At 38.8% G+C, this 13,963-nt stretch overlaps 2 protein-coding genes across 3 annotated transcripts in view; one reads left to right on the top strand and one right to left on the bottom strand.

Annotated features, from left to right (window-relative positions):
- The window catches only part of mtus2b (microtubule associated tumor suppressor candidate 2b), a 31,022-nt gene extending 20,077 nt beyond the window's left edge, over positions 1-10,945 (top strand). The window contains exons 7-15 of one of the 2 annotated variants that reach the window (XM_079679316.1): positions 398-594; positions 5,576-5,642; positions 6,042-6,256; positions 6,363-6,468; positions 6,555-6,628; positions 6,713-6,811; positions 6,947-7,066; positions 7,533-7,630; positions 8,567-10,945. In XM_079679316.1, coding sequence (XP_079535442.1) covers positions 398-594; positions 5,576-5,642; positions 6,042-6,256; positions 6,363-6,468; positions 6,555-6,628; positions 6,713-6,811; positions 6,947-7,066; positions 7,533-7,630; positions 8,567-8,774 — 1,184 coding nt within the window. In that variant the 3' untranslated portion in view covers positions 8,775-10,945. Of the gene's footprint in view, positions 1-397; positions 595-5,575; positions 5,643-6,041; positions 6,257-6,362; positions 6,469-6,554; positions 6,629-6,712; positions 6,812-6,946; positions 7,067-7,529; positions 7,631-8,566 lie in introns of both variants that reach the window. The other variant, XM_079679315.1, reaches the window with a different exon arrangement.
- On the bottom strand, positions 9,928-13,963 carry stoml3a (stomatin (EPB72)-like 3a). The gene is made up of 7 exons (XM_079679317.1): positions 13,841-13,963; positions 13,069-13,172; positions 12,623-12,695; positions 12,407-12,489; positions 12,047-12,250; positions 11,418-11,552; positions 9,928-11,312 (listed from the first exon to the last, which is right to left on the bottom strand). The coding sequence occupies exons 1-7, from the start codon at positions 13,914-13,916 to the stop codon at positions 11,124-11,126; spliced, it is 864 nt and encodes a 287-aa protein (XP_079535443.1). The 5' UTR covers positions 13,917-13,963; the 3' UTR covers positions 9,928-11,123.

Below are 13,963 nucleotides of genomic sequence, written 5' to 3'. Positions count from 1 at the left end.
GTATTGCTATTGGATATTGATCAATGTTAATGTTGTTTTTGTCTATTAATTATTTACTAAAGGTGCAAAAAATAAGAGGTGGAGTATTGTTTCAAAGAAAGTCATTAGTCAAAACAAAACACAATATTTCAATTGAATGTGATATAAAACTGAGACAAGAACACAACACTCTGAATGAAACTAGCTAATAATTGGCCTTTACATGACTTATTGTAATGTCTGTCATTTTCACTCTCGATCTTTATTTGCTTGTTCATTATTTAAGAAGAAATTGTTGATTAGTTCTAATAAAATACATATGGTATACTTGGTTATTGTGTCTGTATTTCATGAAGTTTGTTATGAGTGAAAATATTTCATCATATTGTTTTTTTCCTCCTGCTCTTTGTTTTTTTAGCTCAGGGGCGGACGTCAGCAGTTCACGGCGCTGTTCGGACTGAGCGGGCCCAGGAGATGGACCGGGTTCTGATCCAGCAGCTGAGGGAGCGCTGTGAGCAGCAGGACCTGCAGGTTCAGAGCCTTCAGGCCCAGCTAAAGAAAGCCTCTCTGTGTCTGGACGTTTTCAGCATCACGACCCAGCATTTCTGTATAAAGGTAGGCTACAGCAGAGCTCTGTGACCTCCAACGGGTTGACCTGCGAGCAATATTGGTCTTGCCATCACTTTGAGAGCCCCATTAAATGTTTTAAAGTCCAAATCTGAATGAATCCTAAATTAAAAACAGCAAGTCCCCTTCGTTCTTAGCTCTGTTTAAGGAAGCTATGACAAGTCATTCATTCACAGGGCTATAACGTATGAATCCCAGTATACCATGGCTTTCATTTCTGATAAATGAACTCATTAATGTGTCATGAATTTGATCAATTCCAAGATTAGAAAGTTGGAGGTTCAGAAGGGATGCATTTTGAGAGATTTAAAGATATTTAATATCAATTATTTTGTAATTAGCCAAGGTCAAAACAGCCCTTGTTTGCATTTACATTTTTGTGGAACAAAGGCATAACTTGATTAGTTGAATTTGACATGCATGATTCACAAGGAATAACAGTAATAGGGGTTGACTTCAGCTTCTAGAATAAAGAATAAAGGAATGTCTTATTTACAGAGGGTAGACAAATGTCATGCAATGTCATGCAGAATCCTGTATTTATATTTGATCTTTTGTCTATATCAAAAATGTGAATGCTAGTTAATCCTGCTGTTGCAGACATGTTCCGGGCTATTACACACTGTCCAGTGTAGGAAGGGAAATGTGTTGCAAGCGTCAGAATGCAACTACAAAGCACTACGCACCAACTACACCTGAAGCATCTAGCTTTTGATGTCAGCTTTACTTTGTTCACATAGCCTGTCACTTTGAATACGTTGGGAATACCTACAAAGCAGAAGGATGTGTCAGTAAAATGTGTGAGGAAGATGAGGGGAAATACAAATGTTTTTTTCCATTTCATTCAAAGGGAAATTATGTTTGATGTACAATGGCTTTTTATAACTTCATTGAGCAAATTAGAATGTATTCAATAGAGCTGTAAACTGCTGAATTGTCGAGCGAATGGGATACAAACACATTTGTCATCCACTTTAAATATCTGAATTGGTACGTCTCAAGCGTATTTTGCTGTTGTATAAGATGATCTCTGTTGTTGGTGTGTGTTGTGCATCTAGAGTATGGATGAAGCTCTTGTTTATTGCCCTTTCCTGGTTCTCTGCCTCCATTTCCCAGCACCACCCACAGGTTCTGCTCTACAGTAGGAGATGATATATGAGATTAGAGCTGCCAGCCTGTGCCTCGCGGTGCTATGACTGAGAGTGATTGTCTAATGGAAAGAGTACTCTAAGGTCGGAGGGGAGAAGACAGCTAGGCTCCCCTTTAAAATGTTCCTTTAATTGGATTTTGAATCTCTTATAATGATTAATGGGCAGTGTAGACGGTCTTTTAGATGTATTGACATTAAATACTGACCAATGTCTTCCAATTTGTTCAATGTCTTCCTGTAGCCTGTCATCCAGCACCACTGTTTATCAGTACTGGTTGACTCTGTTCAGGATTTTTAGATTTTTACAAGCAGTGATAACATATTGATGAGGCTTTAGAAGGTTCAGTGTGTAAGAGAAATAGAATACCATATAAATAGCTTTATACTCTATAGGGCTGGGTATAACACAACACATCAAATACCTCAACATCCTTTGCTTTCACAAAATACTAACACAAAACCATTTTAATTGTATTTATGTGGATTAAATGACTAAGTGGTTAAAAGCAAATGATATAACAGCTAGGACAGTATGTACAATTCATTGTATTACATCACTTTACTGTAATGCAGCTTTTCAGAGACGCTATGTGCCATAACGATATCCGAAATGTAAGACAACATTAAGTCTCATATCACACTATCATTATAGTATTGATATATTGCCAATACAATGGAAGTGTTCTTGTTGCAACAAAAACATTTCATCCAAAGCTACACTTTGCTTCAGTCTGTGCTTTCTAGAGTACTTTGATATTCATTCAGCGTGTTTTCTGTATGTATCAAAATGTCTGCGTGAAGCTGTGTTCTCCAAGCTGAGTAACAGAGCAGATAATTGGTCACTTATTGATCATCTCCCTCCCCCTGCTTCTCCGGCTCCACTCTTTTTATTTTTTTCTCAAACATGCAAAAGCCTGTGCATGTGTGTGTGTTGCTCGCTGCCATGCGAGTGAATGTAATTCTGGGCGTGTTGGTGGGGGTTTGAGGGGAGGGCAGGCAGATCTGGGCAGGGCTGGCAGTCTTTGTTCCAGCAGGGATAAACGCCGGTCGCAAACCAGGACACGAGGTGAGGCTTCGGTCTTCCCTTCTCTCCTCCCCTCCCCATCCCTTGCCTGGTTACCTCCCCCTATGTTTCTCTTTCTGTATCTTTCTGGCACTTGCATCCGCCACTGCTGCCTCCTCCTCACTGGGCTCAGGGATGCTGCTGCCTGCTAGCCTGGAATGGCCCATTGCTGCTGTAGGCTCTGTGCTTCCTGGACCGAACGGTAAAGGCAGTACATCTTCTGCAGGCAGCAGGCTAGTCTCAGCACCGAGGATTCCTTTCTATATGTGTGGTTGTGCGCATGTGTGTTTAGTGAGGGGGGGGGGGGGGGGGTCTGAGTGCGCCTGTCTGTTACATTCAGTTGTTACCTAGAGACAGAGCTGGAGAACAGAGAGTAAAGCTGTGCATGATTATGCTGAGTCAAAGCAGGCTTGTGTGTCGCACTGTCCCTCTATCTTTTCCCTCAGAGTTTGAGGCATTACATAACATGTTATTAATGCTTTGCTATAACCTAACCTTACACTTGTTTGCTATTTCGCCGTGTACATTGTGTCTTAACTGTATGTGCTGGAGTAGTCTGGGTGATTACATGTTATTGAATGTATAGGAGTGCTCCTCCTCTCGATGTCTAAGTGACATGTTTACCTGAAGTTGCTGAATGTATCCTCTACAGGAAATCATCTTTCAGGTTCTCTTTTTAGAATAATGATGTAGCTTTATTTTCCTGTTTGTTCAATGGAGCCTGAATTTTGTTAAGTCCAAACAAAAAAGCAAATGCACTTTTGGGATGCTTTTTATGGTTCCACTAAAACTGGATTGATGTATTAATTAACTCATGACAGTGTCTCATGGAAAATGAGCACCGTTAGAATAAAAAGCCATGTTTATTGCTTTCCAGAAAGTGACACTCAAATCTCTAGACAATAGACATAAAAAGATAAACATCACTAGTGACAAGCCATTTATAATTTGTGATGAATCAAAGAAACATTAGCTAGAACATTAGCTAACCTAACAATGGATCGGGAACCATACAAATAATCAACAAGATGATCGATAATGTAACAATAATCTGTTGCAGCCCTGATCATTTATTTAGGTACCTCTTTGAGGGCTGAATATCAGATGGGAAAATTAGAATTCATGTCACACAACTCCCTGGAGAACTAAATTGGAGGGGCGTTGCAGACAGAGGGAATGGTGGGTAGGAGCAAAGGTGGAGCTGAGGAGTAATACATGGAAAAAAACGTACTGGCCATCCTTCATCCCTCATGAGGTCATGGCATTTTCTCCCTGATGATTGTATGCTCCAAGTAAAACCTCTTAAAGGATGACATCATTACTGCAGAGACATATTGTGCAGTCTCTCATACATATTTTACCCTCTGCTCTCTGTGTCTCTCTTTCTTTGTTTCTCGTATGCTGTCACTGAGCAACAGTGCATAACTTAAAAGATCAATAGCCATTCAGTGTATGGTGTGTCTTCCTCTGTGAGTAATAGGTGCTTTGAGGGTCTCACATATTATGAGTCCACAGTGTACACCTGTGAGGTGCAAATCATGTATAATGGTTTATTTCAGAGTATAATTTTTCAACAATGTTATAGTTGACTCCTACAGGCTACCATAAAGCATGTATTGTAAGCACAGGGGGATAGTTTGTATGTTTTGAAGTGGGGTTGTATGAAGTACTTTTTACAGAGTCAGTACCACAAGATTACGATCGGCACGCCCCACAAATCAAAGTACGGTCTCAAAACAACATACTGCTGTGCAATGGAGGCAGCAGTATAGTACACTAGGCATAAGCTATATTTAGAATATTTTCATTGCTTTATACGTTTGAAAGTCATATCTGACAGGGAACAGAAGCCATGATACAAAATAGTAATATTCCTTCAAAGAATACTAAACGTCCACGATCCATCAATCCATTTGTGTGTGTGTTATTGTGTGACATTGATGAATCTGAAGTAACTCTTTAAAACACCAAATTCACAGAATAACACAAAGAAAATAACCAATTGAGGCAGCAGTAGAGCAGCAACCGTGTTCCGGCTGCTAGGCTTTCTTTCTGGTGACTTCCACAGTAGTGCATTGCTTCCCTGCTCCTACTGTCTGCTTCTTCTAACATGCCAACTGTCATCTACTGTATTTAATACACTTACTATGGAAAAGTACCTTAAACAACCCAACTTTTAACAATCCTAACTTGCCTTGAATTATGAGACCCTTAACTGTCCAGATGATACACTGATGTCAAATTGTGGTGTTTCAGAGAAGGTAATTTGCATGCAGGTCTCATTATACACATAAATAATACAAACCATGTTGCTATCATTGCTCATGGGTCTTGCTCAATTATGATTTGCGAGCACCAGGCAGCACAACATTGTTAATTATCTAAATCTTATCAAAAGTACAGTAGACCGGAGCTGTATGTGACCTTTAGTCCTGTTTGCTGCACATGTTCCTGCTTACATATTGGGTTCCAAATACCGTATCTCACACTCTCTCTTTTCTTCATGCTGGATTATTTAAAGTGTAGCACAGTGGCTCTGTGTCCAGCAGTGTTCCCTTCAACAAAATACTACACACCTCTCAGTATATTGGAATACAATTAACTAGTACCACAAACCTGGTAACTAATTATAATCAACCAAAACATTCTTGTTAATTATGTTACATACATTTTAAGCTGTCAGGCTTACAGTGTAACTAGGTGTTTGTACATTTATTCATACAGTTCTGAGATGTTCAATACTTTATGTGTTTCAGAGTGAGAGTGCCGTTGTGAAGGAGAGGGAACTGTCCCTGGAGCTCGCCAGAATCCGGGATGAAGTGGGTAAGTGGGATATAGCATGACAGATATGGCAGCGCAGGGAGGAGCAAAGCAATGACTCACTCACTGCTCTCTGCATGACGTGTTATACAGTATAACACAGGGAAGGGAGGAATTAGCTCTGCTGATGGAAGGCTAACCATAACTCCATAAAGTGTGAAATATAGCCCTGTTATCATTGCTTCATATCAAACGTTAAACAAACTCTGAATGCTACAGGATTTTAATTGAATTTTTTTACCAACATTTTTCAAAAATGGGCAAAAAGAGAAAACATTTGGAGGAATAACACAAAATAAATAAATTACACATTTTACAACTCTAACCTATTTTATATTCTTGTCACTTGTGATCTGAACTTGGATCTGGTGAAACGAACTGAAGCTCTATGTTGTTTTCCAGCTTTCAGTGTTGCACACTGGGAGCAACTGCATCAGGAGAAGGAGAAACTGGAGCGCCGCTTCAAATCTGAGCTGCAGGGATTGCGGGCTCAGCAGCAGAAGGAGCTGGGAGTGCTGGAGGAGCGGCTGAAGGCGCAGCACCAGGCCGAGGCCCAGAGCCTGCAGGCCAATCAGAGGGCCGAGCTCCAGGAGCTGCGGAGAAAACAGCGAGAGCAGGTGTTGTGCTTAGATAAAGACTGGATATCAGATGGACACTAGTGTCTAAATGTGAAGTGAAAACCTAATCTCCAAAATAAGATAATTCCTCATTTGCCTACTCTAGATTGAGGAGATGAGTGAAGATCATGAGGCTTCCTTGATGGAGATGGAGACGGCTCACGACGACACTCTTGCCACTCTGCAGGAGGAGCATGCCAGGACTGTGAAGAGTAAGCGCCACGTTTTAACCCTGTTGATCTCCTCTACTGAATCACACTGCTGAAAGAAATAATATCATATTTTTTACTTAAATCAGATCTGAAGATGGCCCATGAACAGCAGACCAAATCTCTAGAAGAAGACTTTCAAAAGATCAGACTGTCACTGCAGGTAAACAGTCCTCCCTAAAAAAAAACGTTTGGGAAAATACATTATTTACAGTAACTAACCTTTTAATTTTTGTCTGGTCACCAGGATCAGGTGGACACGCTGACGTTTCAGAATCGCAGCCTGAGAGATCGAGCTAAGCGCTTTGAAGAAGCTCTACGCAAGAGCACCGATGAGCAGATATTGGTAACCGCTGCATGAAACAGTACAGGGCCATGTGCTGACTGCTTTGAGCACATTTGCTGAATAAGAGCTGCTGGAGTTGTGAAATGGTTTTTAAGACTGGTATTGGTTTTGACTCATGTTGTCTGCTGTTGTCAGGATGCGTTGGCCCCGTATAAACACATTGATGAGGACCTGAAGAGTCTGAAAGAAGTGCTGGAGATGAAGAATCAACAAATCCATCAACAGGAACAAAAGATCTCAGAACTGGAGAAAATAGTAGGCTTCAAATTTGATGTCTAGCTTCTGTTTGTTTCAGCCGCAATTATGAATAACACATCAAATTTTGTTTAAGATAACGATATCAAATGACGGAAAACATCTTCATGACATACTCTGCTATGACTTTTTTTTATGTATGACATACTATACTATATACCGTATACCATATTTAAAGACATGTAATGGTATACTATACAATGACTTTGTATGACAACATTTTATAAAACATTGAATGACATAAAATACTTGTAACTTTCTTTATGGCATACTACACTATGACATTGTATGGCCTACTATAAAATATAAAGATTTTTTGCTAATATAGGCTTTTAGTCTACTATAAACCCAAATATAAATGTCTCTGTCTCGAATTATCATTTCATCATGTTACACCTGAAATATAATGTCATACCTCATTTAAAGAATTTAATGTGGTGCATCTTTCTCCTGTGTTTTCGAGCAGGCTGAAAAGAATGTGTACTTGGAGGAGAGAGTACAAGTGTTACAGCAGCAGAACGAGGACCTGAAGGAGAGAATTGACAATAACCTTGCTGTGTCCAGGTCAGATAAGCATGCCAGTGCACATTTAAAACCAGAGGTGGAAGAAGAACTCAGATCTTGTACTTGAGTAAAGTAGAAGTACCAGAGTGTAGGGATACTCTGTTATAAGCAAAAGTCCTGCAATCAAAATGTAACTCAAGTAAAAATACAAAAGTATTAACAAAATACAGTTAAGGTACCCAAAGTAAAAATACTCATTATGCAGATTTTTGCATTCCAGAATAGTTTATATTTCGTCTTTTGATTATAATTATTGATGCATTAATGTGTGTATCAAAGCTGGTAAAGGTGCCGTTTCTTTTACTTTGTATAGTGCAGGGTAGCTTGTGAATTTTCTCCAGGTGTAACTAAAGTCTTTTTAAAGTGTTGAATATATTTCCCATTATTAATCCAAATCCGAGAAGTAACTAAAGGTACACAATAAATGTAGTGGAGTAAAAGTAAAAGATTTACCTCTGAGTTGTAGTGGAGTAAAAGTACAAAATAGCATAAAATGGAAATACTCAAGTAAATTAAAGGTATCTCAAAATTGTACTTAAGTACAGTACTTGAGTGAATGTACCTAGTTAATTCCCACACATGTTTAAAACTAGTTCTAACCTGTAGAAGTGAATGTAGGTGGACTTAAGATGGCACATTAATACAATTTAAAAAGTAGTTACAGAGATCTTTAATTCTGCTGCCAAAATTCAGCATCTTGTCATAAAAACTGTTGATCTTCTCCAAATATTACTTAGAAATATGTATAGTACAATATAGTGCTCAAGGGTTATACAGTCTGTGCACATAGAGAGAACCTTTTTAGACAAACACAGCGGTGGGAAAAACTGTAAAAGCTGTGACCTTGCAGTTGGAAAGTTCTGACTCCTGCATTTGAAACGATTGCATTGCTAGTCACTTGTATTTTGACCTTTTCCTACCGCTTTTCTTCCTCAGGCAACTCTCTGAGGATAATGCTCACCTGCAGGTGAACGTGGAGAAGGAGAGCAAGGAGAAGAAACGTCTGAGTCGCAACAACGAGGAGCTGCTGTGGCGTCTTCAGACAGGCGAACTGAGCCCTCACATGTCCCCCAGCGCCTCCCCCCTCCATCGCCCCCTCTCTGGACCAGGCTCTCCGGCCCGCCCTCACTCCTACCATCAATGACACCCTCCAGGGAGGCTATCGTATCAAACTCTTTCTTGTTTCTGGCATCGGAAACCATGATTTTTTAAAAACTCTTCTTGAATGTTTAAAGGATTTACCAGTATGTTGATGGACGGACATGGTGGAACGTGTGGTGCATTTCCAAAGTCAACCCCGAGGACTTTTAAACTCTGACCTAAAGAATTGTATAAACGATCAGGAGGGAATCCTCTTTCTCTATCCCAAATGACTGAACAGACGTGCTGTGGGACTGAAGGGGATTTGAGTCATTCTAGACTTCGGAGAGCAGGCTCAAAATACCGTGCCTCATTTCCATCTACATCACCACCTTCTCATCCAGCGCTCAGGATGATGGATGAACAAGACATTTCCAACATCACAAGTGCAAGGACAAACACAAGAAGCGTCTTCTCCGTCCATTCTCTCCCACCAGCAACTTCTATCTAGGCACAGGCAATACTTTGAGTAAAATCACAGAACTACCTGGTTACTCTCAAAGTGCGGATTCTTCTCTGGGGTATGTTAACATTTTCATTCTGAAATATTTCATATATCAGGAGTGTATGAATGACTACCAATCCTACCTTATCTCTCTCTCCTAGAAACTAGATATCAGTGATGACCCTGAAATGTATGATTACAACTCATAAATCCATTTAACTGCCAACTATACTATTGACTATAAGTTTGTAGAAGCGTGTACATGTATTGCTCTCTCTAAAGTATGTTCTGTCTTTCACTTATGCATTTTTTTTTAAGGTTACCTAGAGTGTGACAATATGGCAGGAAGTGTGTAGACGGCAACACAAGTAACCTCTTATTCTTAATAAAACTCAAAAGGATTTATTCATATGAACACAGAAAATATATCATGGTGTTATACACATTTTTTTGAATGTGAGATTGGCTTCAGTTAGGTTAAGAAAAGAAAATGATTTCCCACACAAGTGCAGGATCTGCAGATACCACCAAAAAGGAAACCATTAAGCACAGCATTCCTTGCATTGTGGTCTATAATTGATGGCTGTCAAAATGTACAGTATTGACCTGAACACATATATCCAATATGTTCATTATGTTGAATTTGTAGTTATTTTTATTTGTCTTTTGAATTGTTGCTGTATCTGTTGCTGTACACTTTTTTGCAAACAAATACTGTATAAGGTGAAAATCTAATTTATACAATATTTCTATTTTTGAAACCTTCGAAATTGGCAAAAACCCTATTGAGAGGTAAAAACCAACATTTATGTAATGAGCAAACTAAAGTAGTTAGAACAATCTTCGAAAACTGCAAACGGTTACCTCATTTATTATTTTAGATTATAATCTCAGGTATTGTGGAGAATAATTAGTCAGCAAAGGGAAGAAACTGCCATATCTTTTTCTGTTGGTATTAATCCCATTTTTATTTTTGCTCATGTTTACATAATCACCCAGCTCAAATGTCTGTTTTGCAGGAAGTCCATTGAATGATATGATTTGAATGTACAGAATATGTATAAATATGTTATAGAAAGTGCAATCAGCAAATATGTACAAATACATTGAAGAAATGTTGCTTTAATACTATAATATACTACAAAAATCAGATCCCCTCGGCCCCAACATGTGGAAATATGATCAAGCGGTGATACAGTATGTTTGCAGGTGAGTTGTGTTATGTATGAGCAGCAAGGCAGATATATGGATTTAACTTTACTGTGTTCTGTGGAGTGGAAATGGCCTTCCTCTCCATCAGGTTCTCCGATTGCACTGATCGCCTCTGTGTCCCGTGGACATGACCTTTTACTCATTTACTGAATGTTTGTTTGACACTAGATATGAGGTTTTGTTTACAGTTTACATCCAATATCAGAAAAGTTGGTGTTTCACGTGGATGTGGTTACTTCTGTTGATTGTTTACGGTTAACATTGTATTCAGTATATCAGAAACTGAGGCTCTGGTTTATATGAAAGCATGTCTTTATAAGGTCATCGTGCATTGTTCTTTGTTTTACTTTTCTTGTGCTTCTGTTTTATTTATTTATTTATTTATTTGACCTCCTTCAGAACCGCAACTGTAGCTTAGCTGGTTAAAATATTGTGGTTAGTGATGAGAAATGTATGTCTACACTGTACAGTATATGTTGCACTTTGTATTTAAGTATTAAATCACGATAAAAACATAATTTGTTCAAAAGTTATTTCCAGTGTGGATACATCTTTGATTGCATGACGTTCTTTTCTATATTTTGCCAATCTTAAAGGGAACATTTCAATAGGAAGTAATAACGAAGTGTACAGTATCTGAAAGAGATACCACTAAAGCTTATAACAGTCAAAATAACTAGAGTAATTATATAAATATTACTTCTTCATGAAGTTCTGCAGCATATCTATGGGCACAGGGAAGATGATGGTGGAGTTCCTCTCCGCTGCGATGGTGTTGAGGGTCTGCAGGTATCGCAGCTGGAGACCAGAGGGTGACTCAGCGATTATCAGGGAGGCTTCTTTCAGAGCCCTGGAAGCGTTCATCTCTCCCTCTGCAGAAATGATCTGAAACACAGACAGACAAGATTAGTTCTACAAATGTTTTCTATCAACATCCATCCTATTTCACGGTTAGAGGAAAATTAGAAAATAAATCTTCCGCCTGTTGACCTTGGCCCTGGCCTCCCGACTGGCTTCTGCCTCGGCTGCCATGGCTCTCTGCAGCTGCTGGGGCAGCTTCACATCCTTGATCTCCACTCGCTCCACCTTAATGCCCCACGGGTCAGTGGCATCATCCAGAGATTCCTGCAGAGGAATAAAGAATAATAAATACTTGGCCCACGTTGCTAAATATTGCTAGCTCCAGAAATTAGTTGTTTAATTATTTTAATTATGTTTTTTATCAACTTTTTTTAATAACATACTATTGTACTGATTGTTTGTATTTAATGTATCTGTTATTTCAAAATCTGTTTTATGAAATAATATCCTCTGACTTTATCATTTTTTAAGGCAAATTGTAACCTTTTTCTGACTTACTATATAGGCAGTTTTTAAATATATATTTTAAGACATACTTTATGCCACTGTACATTTTTGATATCCTAATGACATTCTATTCTGTGAATTTTTAAGTATGTTTTATGATTTCATTAATGGTATTTCTTTTAAATACTTTAAATGGCCTACTTTGTCTCTTTTATATAGGGCCACCAGAACATAAATTACTATTTTCCATTTCTTTCAACCATTACTTTGATATATTTTTAGAGTGACTATGTAAAATCCTCACTTCTCACCTGCATACTGAGGGATATGCCCTCTCTGTCAGATAACAGTTCTGCCAGGTTTTTGGTCCCAAGTACATTCCTCAGGGTGGTCTGAGCCAGCAGCCGTGTGGATGAGTGTGCGTTGCTCACATTGGCCACAGAGGAGATGGGGCAGTGTATGCGGAAGTACACCACACCGTCCACGGACACTGTCACTGAGTCTCTGGTGAGGATCTGAGAGGTGCAAAGCTGTAGTTATGATGCGGCTACTAAGTTGATCACACAGGAAGATGGTAGTCAGATTTCATTAATCATGGAGAGGAGCTGTGATACAGGAGAGACACAACTGATATTCCCACATTTGGTCGTGACTGGAACAAAACAACGTACCTCTTGTGGGGGGATGTCAAAAGACACTGTTCTCAGATCAACCTTCACAAAAGTATCAGTGCAGGGTAGAACAAAGAACAGACCTGGAAGGAAATAAAGACCTGCTCAGTTTGTAAAGATTGTAGATCAAGTATATTAGATCATAGCAAGGTAACTACTTTTTAAGAATGTTTTAAGAAAATGTTGCCTATATTGTGTATTCATGTAATGACAAACCTGGCCCTTTAGGTTTCCTGTCCGTGATCCGTCCGAGTCGGAAAATGACGGCTCGCTCGTACTCCTTCACTATCTGTATGTTAGAAACACAGCCATCCATATAGAACATAAAAAAGGGAAAAACCATTGGCATAAAGGTAGAATTGATATCTTATCAAATCATGATTTCTCCTGAGCTACAGTAACACATACCATCTTCACATTTGATTCTTTTTTTTTTTTTTTAAATATGCTGTTGGTCAGTCACCCTGTCTTAGCTAGTATATGTATTTAGGTGCCATCAGTGACTGTGATATGCAAAAATGGAGGAGGGATATTCTGAAATTATACATTTACTAGACTTGTGTCATCAACTAAGCATTAGCTTTAGGATTTCTGACCTACCAACAATTTTTACACAACTGACATTTTCTAAACTAGTGTACATTACTGAGAATATGCTGTACCTTAACACACATGAATAATGTGATTGGGAAGGTTGCTGTAACAAAGAGGAGGGATATGAGGACCAACAGCCAGCCGAAACATCCCAAACCTCCTGAGTTTGTATCTGTACAGAGAGAAAAAGGTAGAAGAGGAAGAGTGTTTTGCATAGTTGTCATGGCACCTTGGTTCCTCATGTATTGTTGTCATTTCCACCCTTCTCATTTTTCACTAACAATGTAATTAATATCTGAGGGGATGTCATGTTAATTCTCATCTAGCAGAGTGACAGGGTAAGCTGCTGAACTTGATGTACCATCCTGATAATGCTCACACGCTTTAGTTACAGATGGGATATTCATTCAAAGTCTGAGGGTACGTTTTTCAGTCAGTATAGGGCTGCAACAAACAGTCATTTTAATAATCTATAGTATCATGATTATATTGTTCTTGATAAATAATTTATTAATTAAAAAGAAAAAACAGTAGATGCGAAAAAATTTAATTGCATTCAACATCAACTTTTGGCAAATTTGTGCAAAAAGACTAAATATAGAAACACCGATTCAAGCAAAGACTTGGAATAAGAATGGGAAATGGAATTTAACTTAATTAAACGCTTTATAATGAATTGAAGTTAGTTTTGTGCCAAATAATTGTGTCATCTCTGATTATCTGATAAACAGTGACATCCCTCCTTGATCCCTAAAGCACAATATGCTATCCCTGGCATTTTAATCCTCATGTAATGACAGTCACAGACTCATTTTTTGATGGATCATAAAAAGTATTTACCTTCCACATTCTCCACACCAATCTGAAGTTTACCCTGTGTAACCATCTCCGCTGTGCTGGACGTTGTTGAGGTCATTAGTGAGTTTGTTGTTGGAGTGATGGAGTGAAACAGCGCAGCGCCTG

The sequence above is a fragment of the Notothenia rossii genome (assembly GCF_949606895.1).
Source record: "Notothenia rossii genome assembly, chromosome: 4".
Lineage (NCBI taxonomy): Eukaryota > Metazoa > Chordata > Actinopteri > Perciformes > Nototheniidae > Notothenia > Notothenia rossii.
Note: the sequence above shows the minus strand (reverse complement) of the source record. Positions and strands in the feature narration are given on the sequence as shown.